The following is a 23904-nucleotide window of genomic DNA, read 5'->3' as shown; positions in this document are numbered from 1 at the left end:
TTCAAAGCCTCTGAAGAACAGATACAGACAGTTGGTCTTGGCTCCACCCATTATTTTCTAAGGTACCTTGATAAACAATTGCAAACAAACAGCAGAGTACTTTGTATGCAGCTTTTAAAATGAGATAAACAAATGTCAAAGCAGGGAGCTTTATTTAGCTTGTTTTTTTTCTCATTTTAAGTGGAGGGAGAAGTTCTATTTGAAGGATCACAGATTTAACAAAATGGCTGAGGTTGAAAGGGAGCTCTTAAGGTTATCCTGTTTAACCCCAATGCTCAAAAGCTGCATCACCTAGGTGTGGTTGTCAGGATCTGTGTCCAGACAGAAGTGTCCAGAGAAACTTTCGAGTTTCTCTAAGGGTGGAAATAATCATTAATATAATATTGGGTAAACCAACATGAAATCCATACAAAAACCATGGTCCAGAGGTCTGCAGGACATCACAGAAGCTTATTTAAGAAACTTAAATGAAGAAGATAAGAGTTTAACTGGAAATAGAGCTGCTGCCCCAAATGGTCATTTATATCACTTCACTGTGCATCTCTTTAAAGGAATAGAAAAGTGACAAGAACTGTACCCTGCTTGGACCAGGGGAGGAAAACAATCTGTGCTAAGTTTTAGTGGTCATGGACTGCAGCATCTTAGTTCAAGCTGATCAGTTTTCTCCTGCCATGTGTCCTTTACATGACACTGATGTAGTCAGCGAAGGCCTGGGAAGAGTCCCAAGAGTCATTGACTACACTGCACACTGCTCTGAGACGTCGAAGTGCTTCTTGAGCTGTTTCAGCATCCTGATCCAGCCAATTCTGGAAGAGGCGTAGGTGGGTGAATTGAATCTTCCCCCCTCTCTGCTGGATGTAGCCTTCCAGCTTCTTTGTGAATTCCAGGAGCCCATCAGGTTTGATGCAGTTTGAGCTGCCCAGAAAAAGGACAAAAAGAAGTCACTAAGTCTAAGCTATAATTTGAGCAATTTAAATGACTGCTCCGTGTAATAACTGTCTATGTGAGGATATTTCAGTGAATGTACAACTTCCCTCAGCAATACAAAGTGGAAATGGTCCATTAATTTAAACTGGAAAAGAAACAACACCTAAAACACAAAAATATTAAGGGCTGCAACTTTTTAACTATGTGAGGAAACCATTACACTTACTCTACTGGCCTCCTAAAGGATGACTGGAGTAGGCCTCACCATAACCTTAAAATCCTGTTGGACTCAAGCTTCTGTCAGCACCCTTCAGTCTCAGCATCTGTTTGGACTAAGGGGCCTGACCCACTCCACAGCTCCCAGTGCATTAGGGTGTAAACAAGATTAAAATAAAATAGTCATTATTACTGCAGAAACGCCACCCTGCTTTGTGAAGGTTACCACCTGTATTTATAGCCATTCAGGCTCAATAAAAAGCAGCAGTAGTTCAGGTTGAAAACCAAAGATGATGAAAGGAATACAGAAGCATTCATAGGATCTGAGAGTGGGAATGACAGCGCTCTCTTTCTGTGCTGGTGCAGTAGGAGAAGAGCTATTCATGCTGATGAATAAGAGTAAGTAGATATATCAGTTCTAACCTTAAGAGCAAGGAGGGTGTGCAGCAGTCTCCCAGGGGAGCGGAAAATGAAAGCTGCTTTTAAAATGGAACTTTGATTCATTTATAAATGTGACAATGCAACACCTCAGGGAGCATGGCCTGGCCTTGCTCACTGGAGTTCACAGAGGTTTTTAAGCGCTCACTCCAGCATTTCTTTAAGCTTTTCTTGTGCATGCATTTCCTTAAGGAAAGAAAAAAAATCTGTGCTCAGGCTCTTACTGCTGTTCAGAGCCTAGCTGAGCTCTGGACATCCTGAAACAAATTCAGTGTATTTAGAGCAACAGAATACCTGACATCCAGCTGGCAAAGAGAAGAAGAGGAATCTTCAGAGAAAATGTCTGCCAGGGCAACCAGCCTCTGATTCCCTAAGAGGGGAGAAATGCAGCTGTTAGATGCAAGCTGGGAACTATCTTAAGTATTCAAATGGTCAAGGGGCTGAGACATTAATGCCAAAGGAAGGTTGAAAGCATGTGTGCTTTCAACATAAAAAAAGCCCCCTTAACACTGAGGTGGTGGAAATATTTGCTGACAGGACAGACTGTTTCACTAAAAAAATCCCATTTTTGTTTTATAAAATACAGTTTTGTTTTAAAAATGGACAGAAGCCAGAGTTTAAACACAAACCTTGGTAATGAAATACATTTCAGGTGCTCCCTTTTGTTTCATTAAAAGATCAGAAAAACAGTATTAATTGTTGACCTGAAATTCTTTTCTCACACATTTCTACTTGGCATGTAATCCAAAGAGGCAATTACTTCTGTTAATTCAATTCCACAGGTTTGACACAAACTCTTCCTTTACAGATCCTGTCCTTTCAGTGGCTCCAAGAGTTTTTTAAACCTTTTAAGGCACAAAATATCCCAACGTAAGCAAAAATCTGTGCCTTTGGCTGAGAAGCAGTACATCTGGTGATGCATCTGGTGCTGGCTCTGTTCCTGTTAAAGCAGCTGAAGCAGTTCACTCACTGTTCAGTTGCATCTGGAGTTGTACTGATACTTGGTTTTGCCACAGAGATAAGCAGTTACAATGCCTGGCAGTACCTGGGCTCTTAGTACACTGTTGAATGCAACTGAAATTCTTCCTGTAAAAAAATTACCTCCGTGCCCCCACCCCCCCCCCCCAACTTTGTGAACTAAGTGACAAAACTGATGCTGTTCATGCAATATGTTAAGTTCAGTACTAAGATCACTGGCTAGTAATAGTCCTAACTACAACCCTGAAGCTACCACCCCCTAGAAAACTGGTCTGAAGTCAAAGCTGACACCTATGGTACGCACCAAGGCGATTCCCAGGTAGTTTGAGGCTCTTCAAAGATGAATTTCTCTTTACTGTATTGATTATTTCTGACAAAAACTCAGTGGTGCAGCTTTCAAACAGCCGGCAGAAAGAGAACGTTATTTCTATGGAAGAAATGGATTGTCAGTATGTGTTAGTACTCCCTCTGTGCTTAATTATTCCACAATTACATCCTGCAGACAGCTCCAGCCTTTAATCCATTTGCAAGAGAGCAAAGCTTCCCTGGCAGCAGACCACATGTGACAGCACTGCTGTTCCATCAACATAAAGATGGCAATCCTCACACCAGGGAGGTGGCTTTGCTGGCTGACCCAGTTAAAGGCTGATCTGTGTTGCAGGTTAAAAACCTTTGTTTTGTAGCCACGTTGATGGACTCTCATATGAAATATGTGCTGACTTTGCAGCTGATCCTCCCTGCCATTCTAGCACAAAGAACTAGACATTCCCACTCTTGCAGCATCTACAAATCTGCCCCTAGGACATCTTAGTTTTTGCTTAACATTGCACATCCAGATATCAGCCATCAGCCAAACACAACCATCTGCAGCATCTTTCCAGACACCAGTGCCCAGGAGTTTGCTGTACCTTGCAGCATGGGATCCTGAAGCAAAAGCAGAACTTCTTTCTGGTGGTCAGCCAGGTTCACATCATGAAAGCTCAGCTTCTTCAAATTTGGATTATTCTCTAAAAGCAAAACAAGTTCTCAGGTGAAGTACTGTCTGGCCCTAGGATAAATGAAAAAAGCCACTGATGCAACTACCAGCTACACCCAGAAACTACTGGAGCCTGGATAAACTGTGCTGGATTGTGGACAACTAAAGAAAAACATCCTGTTGTGCAGGATCATCCACATGTTCAACAGAGAGACTGGGATGGCTGGCACCCTTTTTCTTTTCTCAGGTAATTCCAAGGATTTCCACACTGAAAGAACAGACCCACCCAAGCTGGTTCCAGACTGAAGACATGGAGGTGACAAGAGCTCAGTTTACTTGCAGGGGGTTCAGGTACCTGAGCAACTAAGGACTGCTGGAAAACGTGCCCCAGCAGCCGTGCAATGTAAGCATTTCCAGACTAAAGCTGGGCACAGCAGAATGGCCAGTGAGGGCTAACCATATCAGACCCTGACAGAGTCCAAGCCAACTGCCAAACACGCAGTGACACTCCAGGGATGGGAGACTGCAGCAAGGAAGCTATTCCATGTATCACAGTGACACTACCTACAGATTAGCAGAGTACCTTTGAGTGCCTGCAAAAGGAACCCAAGCTCCTGAGACGAAGGCAGTGTGGCACTATCAAGGGACAACTGCTGAAGGGACTTTGATGCCTTAAGCACTGGCAGCAGGAACACAGTGTGCAGAGGCTCCCGGGGGAATCGGATCTCCAGCTGCTCCAGGCAGCTCTCTAAGGCAAGAAAAAAAAAACAATGAAAGACATTGGTCTGGAGTACCTGTCTTCAGCATAGCTACGTCCTAGAGCAACAACAAAAAAATCTGTGTGCCTATCTATATCCTTTACGTTGGTAGGAAGTGCAGAAGCTCCTGAACAATTTAAAGACCTGGTGGGTACATTCCCTGTGGGCTGCATGGACAGTCATGGCTAGCAGCTTAGGTCCAGCCTTATGCAAAGTTGTGCTGTATCAGGTTGGCAAGCAGCAGTTAGATGCTTTGTCAAAGGCACAGGCTCCATGAGAGCACATCATAGGCTGGGATTGACAGAGTGCATCACCGTGTCAATCAGAAAGGGGAGGCTGTAATCACTTAATTACATGCCACTGTGACAACGAAGAGTTCAGCTATCAATTACGTGCCACATCCCTCTCATTGCTTAGAACTGGTTTCCTACCTGGGATTTCTGCATCACTGCAGCTTGGGTTCCCCTCTGGCCTGTTTCCCTCTGGTTGGTTTTTGAGGTCAAAGCTGACGGAGAGCGTGTGGAGCCGAGGAAAGACACTCAGGATGCAGCGAACAAGCTCCATGCAGGGCATGTAGGAAAAGATGTCGCTCACACGCAGCACACGGAGGCAGCAGTCTGAGTGCTGGGAGAGGGCCCGGAGCCCAGAGAGGATGCAGAAGATGTTAGCACCCAGGCCTGAAACAGCATTTGTAGGAAAAGGAGTTAGACATGTCTGTACAGACACCAGTGGATATGCAGCTGGAGCTACACTAACAGTGGAACTTTCAGCCCAGTGCCAAGCAACTGCAGTCAAAGGCTAAATTCACAGGTTCCTCCTAGGTACTCTATCCACACACGCTTAAGTTACTGACTATACACAGGAGATGGAGATCTAGTTCTTTCATTCTCCCTCTCTGAAGTCTTTCAGCGCAGGGCCATGGGCTGTTTTCCAACAGATGAGACCCATTCTCTATTGGTAGCCCTTGTCTTTGTACAAATATTTGCTGAAACACAGAGCAGCATGCAAACGTCCAGTTCTCCTGGGACCTGGCCCTGCCAAAGACATTCTTTACAACTGTACAATGCACTAGTCCAGGGTTATTCAGAAATCAGACAGGTCAGAGTAAAAAGAATTATGTTTTGCTTGGACTCTGTCACTCTGTGTATGTCCCACATGGCTACAGCACGTCCCTGTTTCTCACTGCACTGTCACTCCCAGGCAGAAAAGATGCAAGATCAAAACCAAGTTATTTCCTCCTGCTAGTAAAAATTAATCCAGGAGCCTTACACTAAGTCATGCATAAAGGGAGAAATCCATACTGCAAGAATGGACCATAATATTTTCGAGATTACAGAATGATGCAGTTAGCATTTTTGTTTTGTCTTTCACAAATACCAGTAAGTGACAGATTCATGTCCACACCAACAGACATACAACATAATCATAGGTCTGTTTTCCCCAGTTCAATACCCACAGAGCTTCTTCTGCTTCATTCTCTGCATATTACCACTGTCCATTATAAGTCATTCATCCTGTCACTCACCCAAATGGGTTTGTGTATCCACATGAAAAAAATGCTCAGCAAATTCCTTTGAACAATCCTGGAAAAACCTGCAGGCTCAGGCCCTGCCACAGCTCCCCACAAAGGAGGAGGAGCCAGTATCTGGCCAGAGTTTGGCCTGTCACCTGTTTTGTCTCTGTGACACCCCATCTGTCCTTGTGATCTTACTGGACTTTCCTCACCTCTCCTTCCTCCACCCGACATGCTGTGTTTTGCAGCTGCATGTTTCCATCTGAGCACCATGTCACACAGAAAGACTCCTCTCATATTCCTGACCATCTTCTAGCTCTCAAGTAAGTCCTCACTCTCACTGAACATCTCCGCTAACGCCATTCTCAGGATCAGGAATCAGTACTCTTACAATGCTCATAAGTCACAGCTGAAAAGAAACATCCTGTTCACACAACTAACCATTGTAAGAAAGAACCAGGTTTTCTAAGGACACCCAGGAACTCAGCAGGTTGCTCAGAGTCCGACACATGTCACCAGACAAAGGAATGGAGAACAGTTCTAGTGTGGACACACTTCGGAAGCGGCGAGCAGCTTTTAAAGAAAAGATCCCCGTAGATCCTCCCCTTCTTTTACAGCCAGCACGGCCACAGCACGGAGATCCCGTGGAGGAAGTAGTCCAGTTTTCAGCGTTTTCTCCCTCTGTTATGCTGGTTTGGTCTACTGACACTGAGCTGTCCTCTTTAGCAACAGTAAAAACAAAATCATACAGGTCATCCCGGTCAGCACCAAGTCCCCTGCTTCGTCTGAGGCAGCGGCGTTTCTTCCCTAGTGCAGATTTCACCCGTCTGCGTGACTTCCGAAGAACAGAGCGACAGGACAGCTGCTCTGAGAAGCAAGGAGAAAACTCCCCTTGTCTAACTGTGCGGTCACAGGACACCTTGATGCTTTCACACGTTTGGTTCTCCAAAGGGCAACAATTCAGTCCAGAGAGGGCAGAGTTGTGGCCAGCACCAGCCATCTGTCCATTCACCTCTTCCTGCACATCAGCTTTCTCCAGAGCTCTGGGGGATTTCTTCTGGTGCTCACCATCGCTCCACTCCCTCTCATTGCAGCAGTCCCTCTCAGGCTGCTCTAGTGTTGACTTCTGGCTTTGGGCATCGCCCTCCTCTCTGCAAAGGCCACACGGGCTGCTGTGATACGTAAGAGCATTTCCTGACCGCCAAAACCCAGCACTCATGCTCAAGATGAGAACAAGAAGAACTGTGTCAGGTACAGGCCAGGCACACATGGACACGTGGCTAACAGAGCCGTGGTGAATCAACCGGTGGAGGAGTAAAACCAGCGAACGTCTGATGGACTGGTCAGAGGAGAGGAGGTGCTGGAACTTCAGGATCCGCAGCGAGCTGGCCAGGTTCTCAAGCACTTTCTGGTTGTGCTCTGCAGCGAGCTCCACCGCGCCCTGCAGCATGTTGCACAGAGTAAGCTGGCTAACGTGTGGTGAGCTGTGGAGCAGCGGTGAAAAATGATGGTCATTGAGACGCCAGTCAGAGGAAACATCCAAGACTCCATGAAGAACGTTGGAGAAGAATGTTTCAAAGAACTTCTTCCTCCAGCAGGTTATACTCTGCAATCAAATCACCTTAGAGTCAACTGGGATAAAAACTACTCGACAGGTTAACGAGAAGTCAGCCACCATCCTCATTCTGTCTGAATCAAATCACTACACAGGTAAATGCAGTGTCCAACAGAGAGACTGCTAGCACAGCTAAGACTGCCTTCCTAATTCTCAGCGTCCTTCCTCTGTGTCTTGGTTCAAAAAGCGATGCTGCTCCCGTTGTTATCTTTTCATCCTGCTTCTGGCCTAACTTATACAGTCAGTAATTTGATACCAAAGCTAAACCACGTTTCTGCCAACTAAAGAACACGCAGTCAGGAATTTTCTTCCCAAGAGGCCATGGGCAAGTTGGTGACCACTCTTGTGATACTGAATTGATAGAGCTCCTTCAGTTTTTATGTGTAAAGCAATTCTTTCAAAACTCCCTCTCTTCCATGTTTTCTAACCAGCACAGTTTCTGCATGTGTATGTTTAACCAAGGTACTGTTTTTACCTTCTACTCCCCTAAAAGCTGCATCTCTACAGACAGAGCCTTGTGTGATCAAGGCTGCGTACAGTGCATTTCCCACAGTATTATTATTTCCCATAATTACTCTTATGCAAGAGCTGTGCCTTGGTCCCAGGCTCTGCAAACATTTATAAGGAAGCACCAGCAGTGCCCAGCAGCAGTGGCACAGCTTGAGTAAAACCTGGGCATCAATGTAGCTTCCTCACCTCTGAGTTGGGAGGCCTGGTTTTCATCACATCATCCCACAGCTTGCGCCAGATGGGCTGTGTGGACAGCCCTGCAAGAAAGAAACCAGGTGCTGTGAGCCCTTCTTCCCCACATGTTGCCTGCCCCCACAGACACAGGCAGGCAACAGAAGCGGGGGGGGGGGGGGGGGGGGGGGGGGTGGCTGCAGGGTCAGGCTGGGACAAGGAATGTGTTCTGAAGTCACCATTCAGAGCGTGATGAGGTAAAGGTGAATAAAATCAACACCCAGCGCTCTCGACTGGGGCATCCCTCTGGGTTGGGTTCCTCTCTTCAACTGAGTTGGGGTCCCTTCGGTTTGGGGAGCATCCCCCCCCTCCGGGCATTGGGGCTGTGACCCCTCCAGGTTTGGGGTTACATACCTCCAAGCTCGGGGTTGTATCCCCCCCAAGTTTGGGGGTTTACCCCTCGCTGATCGGGGTCCCATCCCTCCAGGCTTAAGAGAACCCCCCCGAGGCCCTCCCCCCGCACCTGCTCTCCGCGCGGCGGCCTCAGCTCGCTCCAGACGGAACACGGAGAGCAGCGGCAGGAGCCCCCGCAGGAGGTGCCCGGGCAGCGCTGCGGAGAGCGAGAGGGAGACGGCGGCAGCGTGCGGGCAGGTCGCGGCCCCGGTCCCGTTACCCCGCGCCGCCGCCCCGCGCCTTACCCCAGACGTCGGGCTCCAGGGCCGCCATGCTGCGGCTCACGGCCGCCGCGCTCAGCGTCTGCAGGCTGCGCGGCCCCTCGGCCGCCATCGCCCCGCACGACGCCGCCATCTTGGGAGGGACGGCAGTTATGTTGAAGAGGTCAGGGGCGCGGCCATGTTGGGAGGGGAAGCGCTAAGGGCCGGAGAAGGTCAGGGAGCGTAGCACTTCCGCTTCCGGAGCGGAGAGCGGCACTTCCTGCGGGTGACCCTGGTGAGTCCTCTCGCACCGCCATGGGGCTGCACGACAGCGTCGTCCACGCCGGGGAGCCCGAGGTGAGCGGGGCCGGGCGTGGGGAGCGCGCTGTGCGCCGGCACCAAGCCTGGCGTCAGGGCGGGCGGTAACGGCCGTGCTTTGCTTTGTCCGCAGGAGGAAGAGGAGGAGGAGGAGCTGGTGGTGAGTCGGGGAGCGGGGTGCGAGAGCCTGGGGACGCGCGGCGGGCTCGGGCTGCGGGCGGCTGCCAGCCAGGTCCTTAAGACGAGGAAATCTGGGGTGAACCGTCACCCTTAGGGGTCTCTGCGGTTATGCTGTGCCTGTAGGACCCCCTCACCACGGTCCGGGAGCACTGTGAGCAGACGGAGAAATGCGTGAAGGCCCGGGAGCGCCTGGAGCTGTGCGATGCGCGGGTGTCCTCTCGGTCCCAAACGGAGGAGCAGTGCACAGAGGAGCTCTTCGACTTTCTGCATGCTCGGGACCACTGTGTAAGTGCAGTGCTGCTGTGTGTCACATCTCAGCAGTGCTGGGAACCAGAAGGCCTTCAGCTGTGCTCCTGAGCGTGAAGGTGGTCCAGGTGTGAGCCTGGGCTGCTGCTGGGCCACGGCAGAAGGAGCTCTTCAGACCTGTGAGCTTAACACTTTCCTACAGTTCCCTGAAAGGAGTTGTAATGAGCTGGAGCTCAGTGTTTTCTCCCAGATAACTGCGATAGGATGAGAGATATTAAACCTGAAGTTGTGCCAGGGGTGGTGCAGGTATTAGGAAAAATGTATTCTCAGAAAGAGAATAGGTGAGCAGAGTTGTAAAGCCATATGCGTTGGTGGCTTAGAGCGCCAAGAGCCTGGTGGTGAAGCCATGATAGTTTCCAGACCTTTTGCACTGGGAGAACTGTCAGTCACTGAGCACTTTGTCTCCTCTTTCAGGTTGCCCACAAACTCTTCAGTAAGCTTAAGTGAATGATTGTCCATCTGCTTCCATTGTCCATCAGAAGAGCCTTGTTGGTTCCTGGGTTCACAGTACTGCTTCTGCTTGTTTACTGCCAATGTGAAGTACAAAGTGGCTTCCAGGCAGTGGCTGAGCACCAGAATGTCACTGCATCTGATCTCATTGAAGATGATGTGCAGCTACTCAAAAGCCATGTTGATGTTCTGTAATTTTCCATATTAAACATTCAGAGTTCCTGTGGAAATGCACTCAGTTCATTCTGTAGTCCTTGCAGCACTCACTGGTATGGGGTTATGATGAAAGCAGTGAGGAGCAGAGCCTGCCACGCCTGTTTGTATATAGGAGAGACTTTTCCTGCCTTGTAGGAATGTCCTTTCTGTGCACTCCTGGTGAGCAGTGGCTGGTACCATCCCATTGCTCAAAGCTTGTCTCGTTGGAGCAGCTGACACACTGCTGAACTCTTCATGACTGGTGCTCACTCAGTGAGTCGTGACTGTATCAGTCTTTCCAAAGACACTGCCACCCAGAGGAGGTGAAGGGATGACCCTTTTCTGGAAGGCACTGGTTTCTGTAACACACTTCTCTTGTGAGCAATGAGGTGAAGCTGTTCCTGTTCAATGTGCCCTCGGTGAAGCTGTCAGCTGCCCCTATTGCTAGCAGAGGTTGGAGGAGCCTCCGTTGTTGTCACCTCCAGGCTGTGGCCCAGGGCAACGTGGAGCTGTGGGTGGGCAGGGTGGTGGTGCCACCTGAGTCAGAACAATGCCTGAGTGGTGCTCTGGGGCACTGTAGCAGTGGTACCACTGCGAGCAGCAGCCCCTTTGTCACCCTGGGGCAGAGGTTGAGCCCTTAAATTGTAGAACATCCAGAGACAGAAGGGGTCCTCAGGGGTCACAAAGTGCACCCCATCCTTTCTGGACTGGCTGTTATGCTCCAGGACAGGTTTAGCAGCAGGAATACTACAGGGCTGCTTCCTCGGGCAGCAAGTACTTTCTCAGCTCTTTTGCCGAGCAAAATGGCACGTTATAAACAGGGCTGGTATTAGCGCAGCAGCGGTGCAATCCTTTTGCTGGGGATCCTCAAGCTCCATCCATAATGGCTCGGCAACGGAGCTCTACTCGCGCAACCTTAAGGCCAAACCACGCCGGCTCTCGCCTCGTTCCCCCGGCATCCTCGGGCCCGGGGGAGGGCTGGGAGCTCCGGTCCCGCCCCGGAAGGCGCGGCTGAGCGCGGCCATGGCGGCAGCGGTTATGCGGGCTGCGGTGCTGCTGCGGAGGGGTCGTGTGCCGGGGCTGGGCGCGGTGCCTCGGCGGTACCACTACAAGAAGAAGTGGGTGAGAACAGGAGGAGCCCCGCGCTTGTTTACTTCCCTCTGTCGCACCTTTGTCCGTCCCCATTGTATCCTCTCTACCCTCCTCCCCATTACACCCATCGCGGCTCTCAGTGCACCCCTCACCCCTTTGTCCCAGCTTACACCTGGTACTCCATTCTCTGCGCCCTCTTGCATGCCAGCCCTCGGCTCCGGGTTTTGGGGTCCCCCTTTACCTCTTGGATTTCTCTCTCCAAAGGCCACCACTGCCCCGCGCATCCCGGCCACGCGCCTGGCACTGCATCACTTCGACACCACGTACAGCCTGCAGCTGCAGGAGCACTGGCCGGCCGTGCGTGCTGCTATGCTGTGCGAGCAGAAGTACAGTGCTCTTCTCAACAACTTCACCTCCACCGACCTCATCGCCCAGGAGCTGGAGCTGATAAGTGCCACCGATTTTGTTTCTGAAGCTGCCAGAAAGGCACAGTGCTGGCAGGAGGGTGTGGAAGTGGAGAAGAGGAGGAATACATCCCTGGAGGGGTCTGGTGGAGATAGCATGATGGTGTTGACAGAGACGTCACCACTGCTTCGTGCCCCCATCAACTCCAACATTAAGTGCTACACCTTCCCCAGGGGTGACATCTCACGCTTCCGTCCTGCATGGTGAGATGGTTCTCCTGCTTCCTTCACCCCACTGCTAAGCATAGCACAGGCATACCTGGCAGAAGAGGTTGTGTTTGTAAAAGAAAACCAACAAATAAAACCCCCACATTTTCGTTCACAATTAATGGTGGCAGCCTATACCCACTCAGGCTTCTAGGAATGCTTTGTTGACTGCCCCCACACACGGAGGTGCTCAAGGCCAGGTTGGAAGGGACTTAGGGCAGTCAGATCTGGTGGGAAACACCCAGCCCACAGCAGGGGTTGGAGCTGGATGATCCAGCCATAAGGTCAACTTCCAACCCAGCCATGCTATGATTCCATGTTTCTATGACTGTGAATGTTCCTGCTACAAACCAACATTGCTGATTGTAATGCTAGAACGTGATAGAAAGTGCAGCAGTAGCAACAGGGTTGCAGCAACGAGAACAAGCTCAAATGCAGCAGCCATAGAGGCAAGAAACAGAGGAAGCAAAACTGCTTACCTTTGAAAGGCCTCCAGTAGGCAGTGATCTCCAGTGAGATGCCCTTGCCTCCCCCTGCCAGCCCTTAAAGGAGGTCTGGGAAAGGGTGGATACTGGCTTTACCCCTTTAGTCACTCAGTTACATTGCATGCACCTGAGCTCCCCTGAGTTGGCCCTGCCTTCTTGCCATGTTCTCTATCACTGTTTCAGGCCATGACAGGCTACACCTGTGTCAGGCTGTTAGCACCAGCTCCTTTTGGCCATGTCTGTCTTAGTTTCTAACTCTATATTTTTCCTTCCTTTTGGTATGCAAAATGATGGTTTCCAGGCCAGACTCCCTTGGGATCCTCAGCTACTATCTCATGGATGCAGCGTCCCTCCTGCCTGTTTTGGCCCTCAATGTGCAGCCAGGCAACCTTGTCTTGGACCTCTGTGCAGCTCCAGGTGGCAAGACACTGGCTCTGCTGCAGACTGGGGCTTGTGGTAAGCAAAGGAGTTGTTCCTCAGCCCCATTCTGTTAGTTGAGCTGGGATGGGAGAGAATGCATGATACATGGTGATGCTTTGTTCATTTTTTCTGCTTATAAGAATTGGTGTGGCTTTTTTCCAGAGCGAATTTCTCAGCGTGCTGTTTCCCATCTCTCACCTCAGGGCATCTGGCAGCCAACGATATCTCCATTTCCCGAACAAAGAGGTTGTACCACATCCTCAATAGCTACGTTCCCAAGGAAATCAGGGAGACTGTGAGCGTTACATCGCATGATGGAAGGGACTGGGAGAAGCTGCAAGGTGGAGCTTTTCATAAAGTGAGCAATTGGAAACCAGTGAAAATAATCATAGAGTCATAGAACGATTGGGTTGAAAGGGACCTTAAAGCCCATCCAGTTCCAATCCCTGCTGTGGGCTGGTTGCCCCCATCAGCTCAGGTTGCCCAGGGCCCCATCCAGCCTGACCTTGGGCACATCCAGGGATAGGGCACCCAGAGCTCTCTGGACAGTCTGTGCCAGCACCTCATATCTCGTTAAGTTTCTTTCTGTTTTAGAGGAATACAGCAGCTTACCCAACAGTGTAATTGCATAGTTTTGCGTAGCCTGATATGCTGAAGAAGAGCTAAGACTAAGCCAGGTATAGAGTGATATTTCCTCTGGCTATACCCTTCCTCCAGGATCTGGTGAGAATGGGTATCCTGAGTTGTACTTTCATCTGGTGGCATAAGCTAGATAAGGTACAGAGAGGTGCGTTTATCTGCCTGGTGTGATGGAAGTACTGGGTGAGGTGGTTCTGGGGGATTTTTGAGACAAACCAGGGCCCAGAGCTGATGTAGGATCTCTGCTGCTGCAGGTCCTTGTGGATGTGCCCTGCACAACAGACAGGCACTCCGTCATGGAGGAGGAGAACAACATCTTCCACAAAATAAGAACCAAGGAGCGCCAGATGTTGCCTATGGTGCAGTTGCAGCTGCTGATGTGAGTGAGCTTGAAGATGTTTTGTTGTTGTATGTGTTAGCACTGAAACTTCTTCTTTACATGTGCCTGGTCAACAGCTCTCCCCACTCCACATGGGTTATGTGCTGGATTCCTTATTACACTGTCCCACACTGTCCTCTTCCTCCCGTGATGTGTGTTTGTTTGTTCCATCTTGTCCATAGGGCTGGGATCCTTGCTGCCAAGCCAGAAGGAGAGGTGGTGTACTCCACATGCTCCCTTTCATCGCTGCAGAATGAACATGTGGTCGAGAGAGCAATAGACATTGCAGAGACCCAGTTCAACATCACTGTCCATGTTGAGGACCTGAGCCACTTCCGGACGCTTTTCCAGGACACATTTTGTTTCTTCTCAGATTGCCGGCTGGGGGAGCTCGTTCTTCCTCACCTCACAGCCAACTTTGGGCCAATGTATTTTTGCAAGTTACGCCGAGCATAGAGGATAGCAGATCTGGGCTTGGGGCAGCTCAGTTTTCCTCACTGTACGTCTCTGGGCTATCACATTTGGAACTAGCGTTGTTTCCCCATTGCTGGCTATTGTGAAATACCCTGAACGTCCAGGGAACGTGTATTGAAAGGATATTTATTTTTCTTTTTAAAATGTCTCACTTGGGCTAAATTGTTTTCATCCTATGTGAGCAGGTTCAGGATAATAAATACCAGCTGGGGATGGATCTCAGGCTTTCTCCGGGTCTGCATAGTCTGTCTCTACTCTCCTGTCTGCTTTTAGAAAAAGCAGCTCAAGATCCTGAAGGAAGAGGTTCTGAAGAATGTTCCTCTGCTGGGATTGGAAACACACTCGTGATATTTGAGATCTGCTGGTGGAAAAAGCTCAGTGTTGTAGAGAGGCAAGTGTTGCCATCTCTCGTAGACAGGCAGAGAGGATAAGAGAGGTGTGAGTGCTGCTGTGCACACTTGGTGCTGCGTAATGGCCAGTGAGAAAATGATTTTGGGTAATAACTGCATTCATATGATTGTATCCATTGAGGGAGGGTTACTTGAGTTTTTAATAATGTTTTTATTTTTGTGGGCAGAGTAGTTCATGGATTGTTGATCATTTGACCTCAGCATAAGCCAGCCCTGCCCTCTACATCATGTCTCTGACAAGATGAGTGTTGGTGTGGCTGTGCAGCATGCTGGTAGGGAACATTGCATAGTTGTTAATGCAGCAAAAATGACTGTTTTTCAGCCACTGGTGCAAAGAGGGGGAAAAGGGGAATGAGAAGCAGAGAACTGGGGGGCAGGTGACAGGTGAGTTGTGAAGCTGCAGTGTCCAGGTGGAGTCTTTGGGTATTATCATTTAAGAAAAGAGTTTGGTGCTGTGAAGTCGTCATCATGACGAAGTGCTGCAGGCTTTATGCTGATGTTTTGGTCTCTGCCTCAGCTGCTGGCTATTTAGAGGTGAGTCCAGCGGTGTCTCAGCCAAGACAGGATAAGAAGGCAGACTTACAGCCCTTGTAATGGCTACTGAGGAAATGTCTGTGTCCTTTACAGGATCTGTGCTTGTCAGCAAGAAGAGGGGCAGGAAACAGCTTTTCTTTTTCCCTTCAGATTGCAAAAGGAAGAAGTGACGCAGAGCTGTCCCCTTCCTGCCCTGTGGAGGTGGGACTGGAGGGGCTATGCTGTTCCCTTTGCTCTGCTGAGGGTCTCCACCTCCTTCATGAACCGGAGACACAGCTCATCCTGCCATGGCAAAGCCACACACTGCACTGCCACGGGCAGCCCCACAGCGCCTGCCACAGCCTGCAATAGGGACACAGGTGGTGAGGGGACGTTCAGGAGATGCTGATTTCAGCGATACTGTTACTCTCTGAACATTCACCACCTCCTGTGTCACATACCTGCTTCAGCATCCTGTCCCAGGGGTCATCACAGCATCCTCGGTAAAGCTTCAGCTCTTCCTCGTCATCCTCTGTCACCATGCTGACAGGTACGACCCCGGCAGGGAAGTTCAGGACGTTGTACAGCATTGTAGAGGAGATGGCAGCTGAGAGAAGCAAAACAGACAATACATGTGGCCACAGCCTCAGCTTACTTCAGTTATATCCATGTTCTTTGAAGGCCCTGAGAAGCAGCTGCTTCTGGAAGATGAGACTGCATAGGGCCGGTCATCCATGAGTCCCAGTCCTGTTACAAGAGCAGCCCTCACCCCACCCAGGAAGGCCAAGGCTCACTTACAGAGGAGTTTCCCAGGGAACCCCATGGTGAAGGCAGGCCCCAGCACAGGGCACAGCATGACATCCAGCTGGAGTTCCCTCCATTGGGTGATGAACTCAGAGCGGTACACCTGTGGGAGGAAGGGGGAAGCATGCCAGGAGCATTTCAGTTTCTTTGGAGTATGTGTGGTGGAAGAATCCTTGCTGGGTCACAGTGCTACCACAGAAGATAGAGGTCACTACTGACCCAGTCCTAAAGTTCCACTCCATGGGACCAGCTCTTGCAGTCTCCTAGTGCTGATATCCCCACAGGGAGACCTACGTTAAAATCCAGTGTGTAAGTGTCTGCCTCCACAGCCTTAGCTGGCCCTACTGCACTGGGACAACTGAGCACTGGCATTTGGGCATTGACCACTGCAGCCAGTGAAGTCCTGACTGGCTTGACCCAAAAATCCCAGCTATGCCATTCTAAGCTCTCTTTTGTGCCTTTCCTTCTGTCTTCTTCTTCCCAGCACCCCACTTTCTTAAATACTGACACCTCTGCAAATCTTAAGCCTCAAATCATACTGAAGAGAAAAATCCTCAAAGCGTACCTCTATTTGACGCTGATGATCCCACATCTCCTTCACTGACCTGTGAGTGGAAATCACAGCAACATTTTAAACCTATTTCAAACCATTTTGGTGAGGAAACTGCTTAAATGATTCTCCAGGTGGATAAATATCAGTGATTATAGAATTTACTTAATGTATCTTGCCTAATTTCTCCTAAGTTTCCTTTGGCATTTGCCATGTAGTTAAACGAATGTTTGGAACTGATAAGAGAAGATTTCTCTAGTGACCCTACCCAAGTCCCCTAATCCTTTTGGTGTAACGCTAGGGGCAGTGTAACACTAGAGGAGTAGAGAAACAAGCTCCTGCAGTTTAAAGTGTCCGAGGCAGAAGGAAAGCTCCTGCAGAAAGTGGGTCAGAACCTGTTGTGAGCCCAGCACCCTCCACCCCACAGAGTAGACAGAGTAGAAGGTAAAGTTCATTTCCGCAGACATTTCTGGAGAGGATGCTGTCTTACCTGATGCCACACAAGGCGTTCAGATAGTCAGCCATCCGGGGAAACTGGAAAGGCAAAGGGTTGTTGTTAGGGAAGGGACGTGGGGTGCAGCACCACGTGCCCTCTCAGCAAATGTTCACTGCTGTCTTGACTCAGCCCTTGAGAATGCTGCACTGGGGATGAGTGACACAGCTTAAAAATGCTCCACCTGGCTCTGTTTTGCTTTGCTTCCAGCTCAGGGATAGAGCTTCAAATGTGAGTGCCCCTGCCACAGTATCCCAATGCATGGATCTGTAGGAAACTTGGGGCCATTAGATCTGATTTGGAGAGCCACTTGCTGTGGGTTCTGCACTATTCTTTTACAGCTCTTGGCTGGCCTGTTCTCATTTCTCTTTGCACTGGATAAACCCCAGCAGGATCCTAGAAAAGACCTTCCCAAATCACTGCATTTGCCTTAGCCTGAAATCCCAGTGTTCGTAGCTGGAGATGCATACCAGTACCATCACACTTTCAAGGATCTCAAGGCTTTCTGACACCACTCTGCTTTGAGAATGAAGCCAGGAACTCACCAGAGGTTTAAGAATCAGAGCCAGCAACTTCTTTCCCAGCCTTGGGATCCTGCAGAAATTCACCTGGGGTTTCAAGCTTGGATCTACAAAATTTCCTGTACTGAGAGATGACAAGAGGAGGGGATCATGCCAGAGAAGCTGTTGACCATTTCTCAGAAAGCTGAGTATCTCCTGTTTTGGGTGTAAGAAGAGCTAGTTTTGCTGTGAGTTGCGTACATGGGCATGGGGAATGCTTCTACTCACAAGACATCCAACCAAGCACGGCCTCCATCAGCAAAAAATGTCTTCAGAAACAGTTCAGTCATGACACGGTGGATGTGAAGTGGAGAAAAGAGCACCATCTGCATCAAAACATAAAATTATGTGGCAGCCTGAGGACATGAATAACTTCCATGGCCTGACTGTGGATATACTTCTAGGTCTCTGCAGTAGTAGCCTCCCTGGGCTCCTCACACTTCTGGACAGCCCATTGCAGCCATTTGCCATCCCCTGCCATCTCTCCATGCAATTATTTCTCCCTGGAAGCCATTTGGCTCAGCACTGAGACCTCTCCATCCCATCTTGGGCAATCACTGAGCCAGAAACTGCGCCGCTTTCCATGTGTCCCTGCAGAAACAACTCCTGCTTAGACATAGGTCACGTTGCCATGAAGTACTAACATGTTTCTACAAATAGGTCTACATGGAGGGAAATATGCTTCCCATCCTGTGTACAGTGGCCCTTTCCCCTCAGTAATGTGGTAACTTTAACAAGAAGTAGTGGCCTTAAGCCAGGGGAGGCTCAGGATGAGTGTTAGGAAACATTTCTTCTCCAAAAGAACAGTGGCACATTGGCACAGGCTGCCCACGGAGGTGGTGAGGTCACTATCCCTTGAAGTGTTCAAGAACCATAGGGATGTTACACTGAGGGACATGGTTATTGGACATGGTGAAGCTGGGTTGGGGTTGGACTGGGTGATCCTCGAGGTCTTTTCCAACCTTAATTGTTTCTATGGTCTCAAACTGGTGCTTCTGTTAGATCATTTATCCCACAGCTGGACTTGGCGGCTCTGTGTTTAGTTTCTTGAGGCTGATTGCAGCAGCAAGGAGCAAAACTGGGGACACTGTGGGGAGAAGAGCGTGGGGTAGTGGTGCTCACCTCGTGCCCAGCTGCCTGAAGAGCCTCCCTGGTCTCCTGCACTGCCCTCCGCATGCAAGGAGGCAATGGGAAGTAACCGTCTGTGTCATAGTATCCGATCCGCAGGGGAGCAGAGCTTGAATACACCTGGAGAAAAGGAGACACCAGTCTGATGCTGCCTTCCTCTTAACTTTATGCTGGAGTGTCTCAGACTAATAAACCACACTCCAAATGAAAGAGAAGAAATGATAAGTAATTATCTTTGTTAACCACTTTTTTTTTTCCTAATAATTACGACCTGTGCTCTCAGAGAGATGATCAAATAGAATCATAGAATCATTAAGATTGTAAAAGACCCTTAAGGCCATGCAGTCCAACCCCAAAGTGCAGGACCCGGCACTCTGTCTTGTTGAACTTTATCCCATAGACATCAGTCTATTGATCCAGCCTGTCCAGATTCCTAGAAGTTGCAGGCAACCAAAATAACTGCACCCTTGAGGTATGCAGGGCCACTGAGGACCAGGCTCACCTCCTCATTGAAGGGGATTGGGGGCACGGTGGGATCCAGCTGGAACATCTCCTTGCAGAGCAGTGCCTTCATGCAGAGGGCCAGGCTGTCCACATCTCTTGCCATCGGCCCCAGTGCACATGGAACTGGCATGGGATGAGATGAAATGTCTGTGATAAATGAAGGGATGGGCCAAGCACTGCTCTGCCATCATGCAAGGAACCGCTGGGGAACGAGGTGGGATGTTCTAGATGCCCCCCACACAAATCCTGGCTGTGTCAGCCCTTCTCAGGCCTGGAGGAGGACAGAAGATCTTAGAGATGACATAACTTCACTGAGGTGACCTCAGGGAGCCATGGCCATCTGCATCTGGGCTTCTTGAACCCAGATCAGGGTCCTACAAAGCAGACAGATACAAGCAAACCTCAGCCTCTACTACATTCCACTCTCTCTGCTCCTCAAAGCACCCCCCAAAAAATAAAAAAAAAATAAAAAAGAATCTGAATTTCACATACCTGACACAATCCCATCAACAGGGCCACTAATTCCAGACAGACTGCAGGAAAAGACAAAAAGTGTATTGTTATTTCAGTGACAGCAAAATATTCCCAACACGTCTGAACTCATCATTGAAGTCTTCAGTTCCGGTTCTGAAATAGGATAAATTTAAGCTGAGTAAAGCAGAAAATTTTGATCAAAATGATAATAATAAACCCCAAACCCCTTACAAATATTTGTTTAAGCAAAAAATGTTCCATTTTGGAAGTTTCAGAGATTTAAGGGCTGAAAGTCAGACAGGTCTGAATTCACATCCCCTCATCAAGGACACCCTATGTGAGCAGGCAGCAGATCCATCTGTTTGCTGACCCCTCCCTGAACACGGCAGGTAGATGCGCAAGGTGGGTTTGAGCAAAGAGTGTCCTAGCAGAGTGGGAAGCACAGACCCCAACACCTACCTGAGTCTTTCGGCTGTGGGTTTGAGCCCACACAGCCCACAGAAGCTGCATGGAAGACGGATACTACCACCGATGTCCGAGCCGATGCCCAGGAGGGAGCCTCCCCCTGCAATCAGAGCTCCCTCCCCTCCTGAGGAACCACCGGGGGTCTTCTGGTGGTTGAAGGGGTTCAGTGTTTGGCCAAAAATGAGATTGCTGCAGTCATAGCTGTGGAGAAAAACAGGCTATCAGGAAAAGCCAGCCTTGAGTCAGTTGTCTGTCCCTTGCAGTGGGCTTACATGGCATTGCCAACCCCTCCTTCCACCCTATAAACTCTTCAGACGTAGCTCATTCCCATGAAGCCACCTCCCATGCACAAGTGCACTCGATTTCTGTTAGGTCATGGTGGTTTTTTTCCCCTTTAATCTTATTGAAAAAGCCATCTTCAGTTGAACTGAGATAGTTGGCAACAAATAGAAGACAGATTTGTTTGAGAACATCTCAGGGGGCAGGAAGAAGCCTGCTCCCAAAACCCATGACCTACAGGCTGGGTTTTAGGTTCAGGAGATGAGAGATTTCTAATGATGTATGTTACTTGAAGAGGGATTGTGGCACATTGGTCTTAGCGAATGGGATGGCCCCTTGTCTCTTCAGAACCTTGACTAGGACACTGTCCTCCTGCTCTGGAGTGCCAAGGAACTTCACGAGCCCACAGGTTGATAGATGCCCCTGCAGAAAGAAGAGGTAACAGTGGACAGTGTCAGTGCAGTTTCCCTGCTGTTTTGAAAGGAATATCATAGAACCATAGAATGGTTGGGTTAGAAGGGATCTTAAAGCCCATCCCAGTTCCCACCCCCTGCCGTGGGCTGATTGACCCCACCAGCTCAGGCTGCCCAGAGCCCCATCCAGCTTGGCCTTGAGCACCTCCAGGGGTGGGGCACTCACAGCTTTTTTGGGACACTGTGCCAGGGCCTCACTGCCCTCTGAATAAGATCTGGTGTCCCCTTTGGGGTGTACTAATCCACTCCCTTGCATGAAGGGACAAGGATTCCCTCTCCTTATGCCATAAGCACAAGGCTGCCAAACACAGGGTTAAATCTCCTCCTGAACCTGTCCTTGCTCTTTTTCTTGCTGTTTCTCTCCCCTGACCTATACACAACACTGCAGGTACTCTTTGTTCCCTTGCTCAGGATCAAACCCAGCATCCTGCTGTTCAGGTGAATCCACCACTGAATGTTCAGGGAGGGGATACAAGACCTAGAAAAACCACAGCATGATCCTTTTTCTGTTAGCCTCAGTGTCTGGGTCTTATTTTGGGCTCAGAGTCCTCTTAACTGTGTTGGTAAATCAGCATGGAGCTGAACTCCTAACAAATCAAGTCTCATCAACAGCTCCTAACTGCATGGGTTGAAGATACAATGAGATGTGGGGCCACAGCCTCAAGCCTAGCCAAGTTCCCATGTTCATCCACTTCGCCACCTATCCCAGCCCATGATGGGATATTTCATGGGCACTAAGGGAAGCACCTTGTGGCCGATGTGATCCTTGATGCTGACTGGGATGCCATAGAGAAGCCCTTTCTCCCTCTGCTGTTGTATTTCCTGGAGCTGCTCTTCACACTCTGGGATGAAATACTGCACACAGTTTGTCTGCTGGGTCACTTTCAGGGCCTTTGCCAGACAGATGGAAGAAGAAATGTTAGTTAAGAACAAGGCAATGACATGGCTATACTCAGTAGCTATCTGGATCTTCAAAGTGAGGAGCCTGGTTTGAATGGTAACCCCCTACCCAGGACATCTGAGAGTGCTCAAACCACCTGCAATGGTTGTTTGGTGATGTGTTTGACCCATTAGACAGAGATACCCCTGTTCTTCCGTATCCTTCGTCTAATATCTGCTATAATAAGGATGTGCCATTATCAGCAGTTCTAGCAAGCTACCATCTGACACATGACAGCATGAAGAATATAATCAGTTTGCCCTTCAGGATGCAAATAAGCACTCACTTTCTCTACATAAGCGTAAAGGACAGTCCTAGGGGACAGGGACCCTTCCTGCAGCCTCCCAGAGAGTTCCAGTAGGGGCAGGGACAGAATGGCATCTGTCTTGTCACTGGGGACCTGCAACAGAAAGATGAAGAAGAAAGTTTTAAAAATACATACCTGTAGCTGGTATGCTTTATCTCCAGGTACATTACTGCTGTAAATGTTGAATTGATTGAACCAGAACATATGGAGAAATAAATAGGGCAGGGACAGAGGGGGGTTAAGAAATGAGTACCGCAGAATTCAGGGCCACATCCGTGCTGGCTGGGTTGGTGCATGTCTCACTCACCTGGTTGCTCACAGGTGACACTGAGTGCCCCATGTTTCATTAGTTAAGTCAGGTCACGTTTTCATGTGGTTCTCAGCTCCCCACAAGGATGAGTTACCTGCTCCCTGAACTGTTGGATAGTCTTTGCCATTTTCTTCACACCTTCATCCCGGCTCCTCCGAGCCTCTTCCATCTTCTTCTGGATGTGTCTTTTGCCCAACCATTTCCAGACCACCACAGCTGCTGCTGAACCACAGAGAAGGGCAAGGGCAGCAGGAGGAGCCAGCTCTGTCTCTGGCAGGAGCTGTCTCATCACTCCGTATGACACTCTGGTCTCAGAGGATGGGTTGAGAATGAGAAGCAAGAAAGGGGTGGAAGTGCTTCCCTGCCTCCCCACATCAGTTCCTCCTCCCAGCACTGTTGTGGCTCAGCAAATAGCTTATAAACCCAAAGCTGACCTCTGCAGAGGTGCCTTCTTTGGGGCATGAAGTGGAGAATGATTGACTGAAAAGTGCAACAGGTTAAGCGTGCAGAGCCACTGAACCCTGGGCTGTATCGGGTTTATGCTGGCTGTCTGCACTGCGGGAAGTTCTCTGCTGGAGAGGAAGAGCTGTGGGATTGGCTGAACAAAAGAAGCAAGGAAATAGCTTTGCTCCTGTTTCCTGAATAGCCTAGGAGGACAATGGAAGAAGGGGAAAAAACAGTTTGAAAGCACAAGATTTCCCTGCACAGAGATGAATATGGTATGATGAGATGATGTATATCTGTGGGGTACTCACTCATCCACCAAGCTCCTTAAGCCCATTCCACTCCCATAGCTGCTGAAGGCTGCTTCAGGAGCCCTATCAAAGAATCACAGAATCATTAAGGTTGGAGAAAAACCCACTAAGATCACCCAGTCCCACCCCAACGCACCCCACCACACCTGCTGACCATGTCCCTCAGTGCCACATCCCCACAGACGAACTCCTCCATGGACGGTGACCCCACCACCTCCCTGGGCAGCCTGAGCCAATGCATCACCACTCCTTTGGAGAAGTTTTCCCTGATACACAAACTGAACCTCCCCTGGGGCAACTTGTGACCATTCCTTCTCATCCTGTGAGTGGGGGCTCAGCACTGCCACAATATCTGCATGCTCCAGAAGAGCTTGGTTCACGCCATGACAGTACACAAAGATATTGTGATAAATCCCATAAGGTTGCAGCAAAATATTCCCAACAGACATTGAGACAGCCAGTGGCTGGGGATAGCACAGATACCTCTTGCAAAAAGCACACAGGATCCATGCTCTGAGATGAGGGCAAGAACTCAGCAAACATCAGCCTCAGCAGAAAACATCGATTTTGGCATT

At 49.4% G+C, this 23904-nt stretch overlaps 4 protein-coding genes across 5 annotated transcripts; 2 read left to right on the top strand and 2 right to left on the bottom strand.

The window, feature by feature from the left end:
• Positions 1–159: 159 nt before the first annotated feature.
• On the bottom strand, positions 160–8909 carry LRRC41 (leucine rich repeat containing 41). Of its 2 annotated transcripts, XM_065739542.1 has the most exons (10): positions 8801–8909; positions 8626–8712; positions 8118–8188; positions 6248–7412; positions 4725–4970; positions 4119–4283; positions 3468–3566; positions 2864–2986; positions 1876–1951; positions 160–915 (listed from the first exon to the last, which is right to left on the bottom strand). In XM_065739542.1, the coding sequence occupies exons 1-10, from the start codon at positions 8907–8909 to the stop codon at positions 681–683; spliced, it is 2376 nt and encodes a 791-aa protein (XP_065595614.1). In that variant the 3' UTR covers positions 160–680. The 2 variants fall into 2 exon arrangements, with proteins under 2 accessions (XP_065595614.1, XP_065595623.1); XM_065739551.1 differs by lacking the exons at positions 8118–8188; positions 8626–8712 and having other exon boundaries at positions 8801–8804.
• A 102-nt stretch (positions 8910–9011) lies between these two features.
• LOC136050645 (cytochrome b-c1 complex subunit 6, mitochondrial) lies at positions 9012–10006 on the top strand. Its single transcript, XM_065739681.1, has 4 exons — positions 9012–9112; positions 9207–9233; positions 9377–9538; positions 9974–10006. Exons 1-4 carry the CDS (start codon positions 9071–9073, stop codon positions 10004–10006), a joined length of 264 nt encoding a protein of 87 aa, XP_065595753.1. The 5' UTR covers positions 9012–9070.
• A 1221-nt stretch (positions 10007–11227) lies between these two features.
• NSUN4 (NOP2/Sun RNA methyltransferase 4) lies at positions 11228–14586 on the top strand. The gene is made up of 6 exons (XM_065739406.1): positions 11228–11326; positions 11561–11964; positions 12754–12908; positions 13076–13230; positions 13766–13890; positions 14073–14586. The coding sequence occupies exons 1-6, from the start codon at positions 11228–11230 to the stop codon at positions 14344–14346; spliced, it is 1212 nt and encodes a 403-aa protein (XP_065595478.1). The 3' UTR covers positions 14347–14586.
• Positions 14587–15261: 675 nt separating this feature from the next.
• Positions 15262–22863, bottom strand: LOC136054843 (vitamin D3 hydroxylase-associated protein-like). The gene is made up of 15 exons (XM_065746303.1): positions 22669–22863; positions 22244–22357; positions 21765–21908; positions 20834–20967; positions 20260–20466; positions 19819–19859; positions 19325–19449; positions 18817–18942; positions 17923–18020; positions 17680–17779; positions 17132–17175; positions 16657–16696; positions 16086–16194; positions 15749–15894; positions 15262–15650 (listed from the first exon to the last, which is right to left on the bottom strand). Exons 1-15 carry the CDS (start codon positions 22861–22863, stop codon positions 15525–15527), a joined length of 1749 nt encoding a protein of 582 aa, XP_065602375.1. The 3' UTR covers positions 15262–15524.
• Positions 22864–23904: the final 1041 nt, after the last annotated feature.

Source organism: Cyrtonyx montezumae, unplaced genomic scaffold, assembly GCF_038088225.1.
Source record: "Cyrtonyx montezumae isolate F1298 unplaced genomic scaffold, pur_monq_1.0 scaffold_1, whole genome shotgun sequence".
Classification (NCBI taxonomy): domain Eukaryota; kingdom Metazoa; phylum Chordata; class Aves; order Galliformes; family Odontophoridae; genus Cyrtonyx; species Cyrtonyx montezumae.
The sequence above is the reverse complement of the archived record's forward strand: the minus strand, read 5'-3'. Positions and strand labels throughout refer to the sequence as shown.

What these genes read in the sequence shown, in the direction of transcription:
- LRRC41 (XM_065739542.1), bottom strand. Translation starts at nt 8,909, where the DNA reads ATGGCGGCGTCGTGCGGGGCGATGGCGGCCGAGGGGCCGCGCAGCCTG. An exon ending in GGCCGCCGCGCGGAGAGCAG is followed by an intron (nt 8,189 to 8,625) that starts GTGCGGGGGGAG and finishes TCTTTCTTGCAG; the next exon opens with GGCTGTCCACACAGCCCATC. An exon ending in CAGTGATGCAGAAATCCCAG is followed by an intron (nt 4,284 to 4,724) that starts GTAGGAAACCAG and finishes TTCTTGCCTTAG; the next exon opens with AGAGCTGCCTGGAGCAGCTG.
- LOC136050645 (XM_065739681.1), top strand. Translation starts at nt 9,071, where the DNA reads ATGGGGCTGCACGACAGCGTCGTCCACGCCGGGGAGCCCGAG. An exon ending in AGGAGGAGGAGGAGCTGGTG is followed by an intron (nt 9,234 to 9,376) that starts GTGAGTCGGGGA and finishes CTGTGCCTGTAG; the next exon opens with GACCCCCTCACCACGGTCCG. An exon ending in TGCATGCTCGGGACCACTGT is followed by an intron (nt 9,539 to 9,973) that starts GTAAGTGCAGTG and finishes CTCCTCTTTCAG; the next exon opens with GTTGCCCACAAACTCTTCAG.
- NSUN4 (XM_065739406.1), top strand. Translation starts at nt 11,228, where the DNA reads ATGGCGGCAGCGGTTATGCGGGCTGCGGTGCTGCTGCGGAGGGGTCGT. An exon ending in TCACGCTTCCGTCCTGCATG is followed by an intron (nt 11,965 to 12,753) that starts GTGAGATGGTTC and finishes GATGGTTTCCAG; the next exon opens with GCCAGACTCCCTTGGGATCC. An exon ending in AAGGTGGAGCTTTTCATAAA is followed by an intron (nt 13,231 to 13,765) that starts GTGAGCAATTGG and finishes CTGCTGCTGCAG; the next exon opens with GTCCTTGTGGATGTGCCCTG.
- LOC136054843 (XM_065746303.1), bottom strand. Translation starts at nt 22,863, where the DNA reads ATGAGACAGCTCCTGCCAGAGACAGAGCTGGCTCCTCCTGCTGCCCTT. An exon ending in GTGCCACAATCCCTCTTCAA is followed by an intron (nt 20,467 to 20,833) that starts GTAACATACATC and finishes TTTTCTCCACAG; the next exon opens with CTATGACTGCAGCAATCTCA. An exon ending in GTTCCCTGGGAAACTCCTCT is followed by an intron (nt 15,895 to 16,085) that starts GTAAGTGAGCCT and finishes TGCTTCTCTCAG; the next exon opens with CTGCCATCTCCTCTACAATG.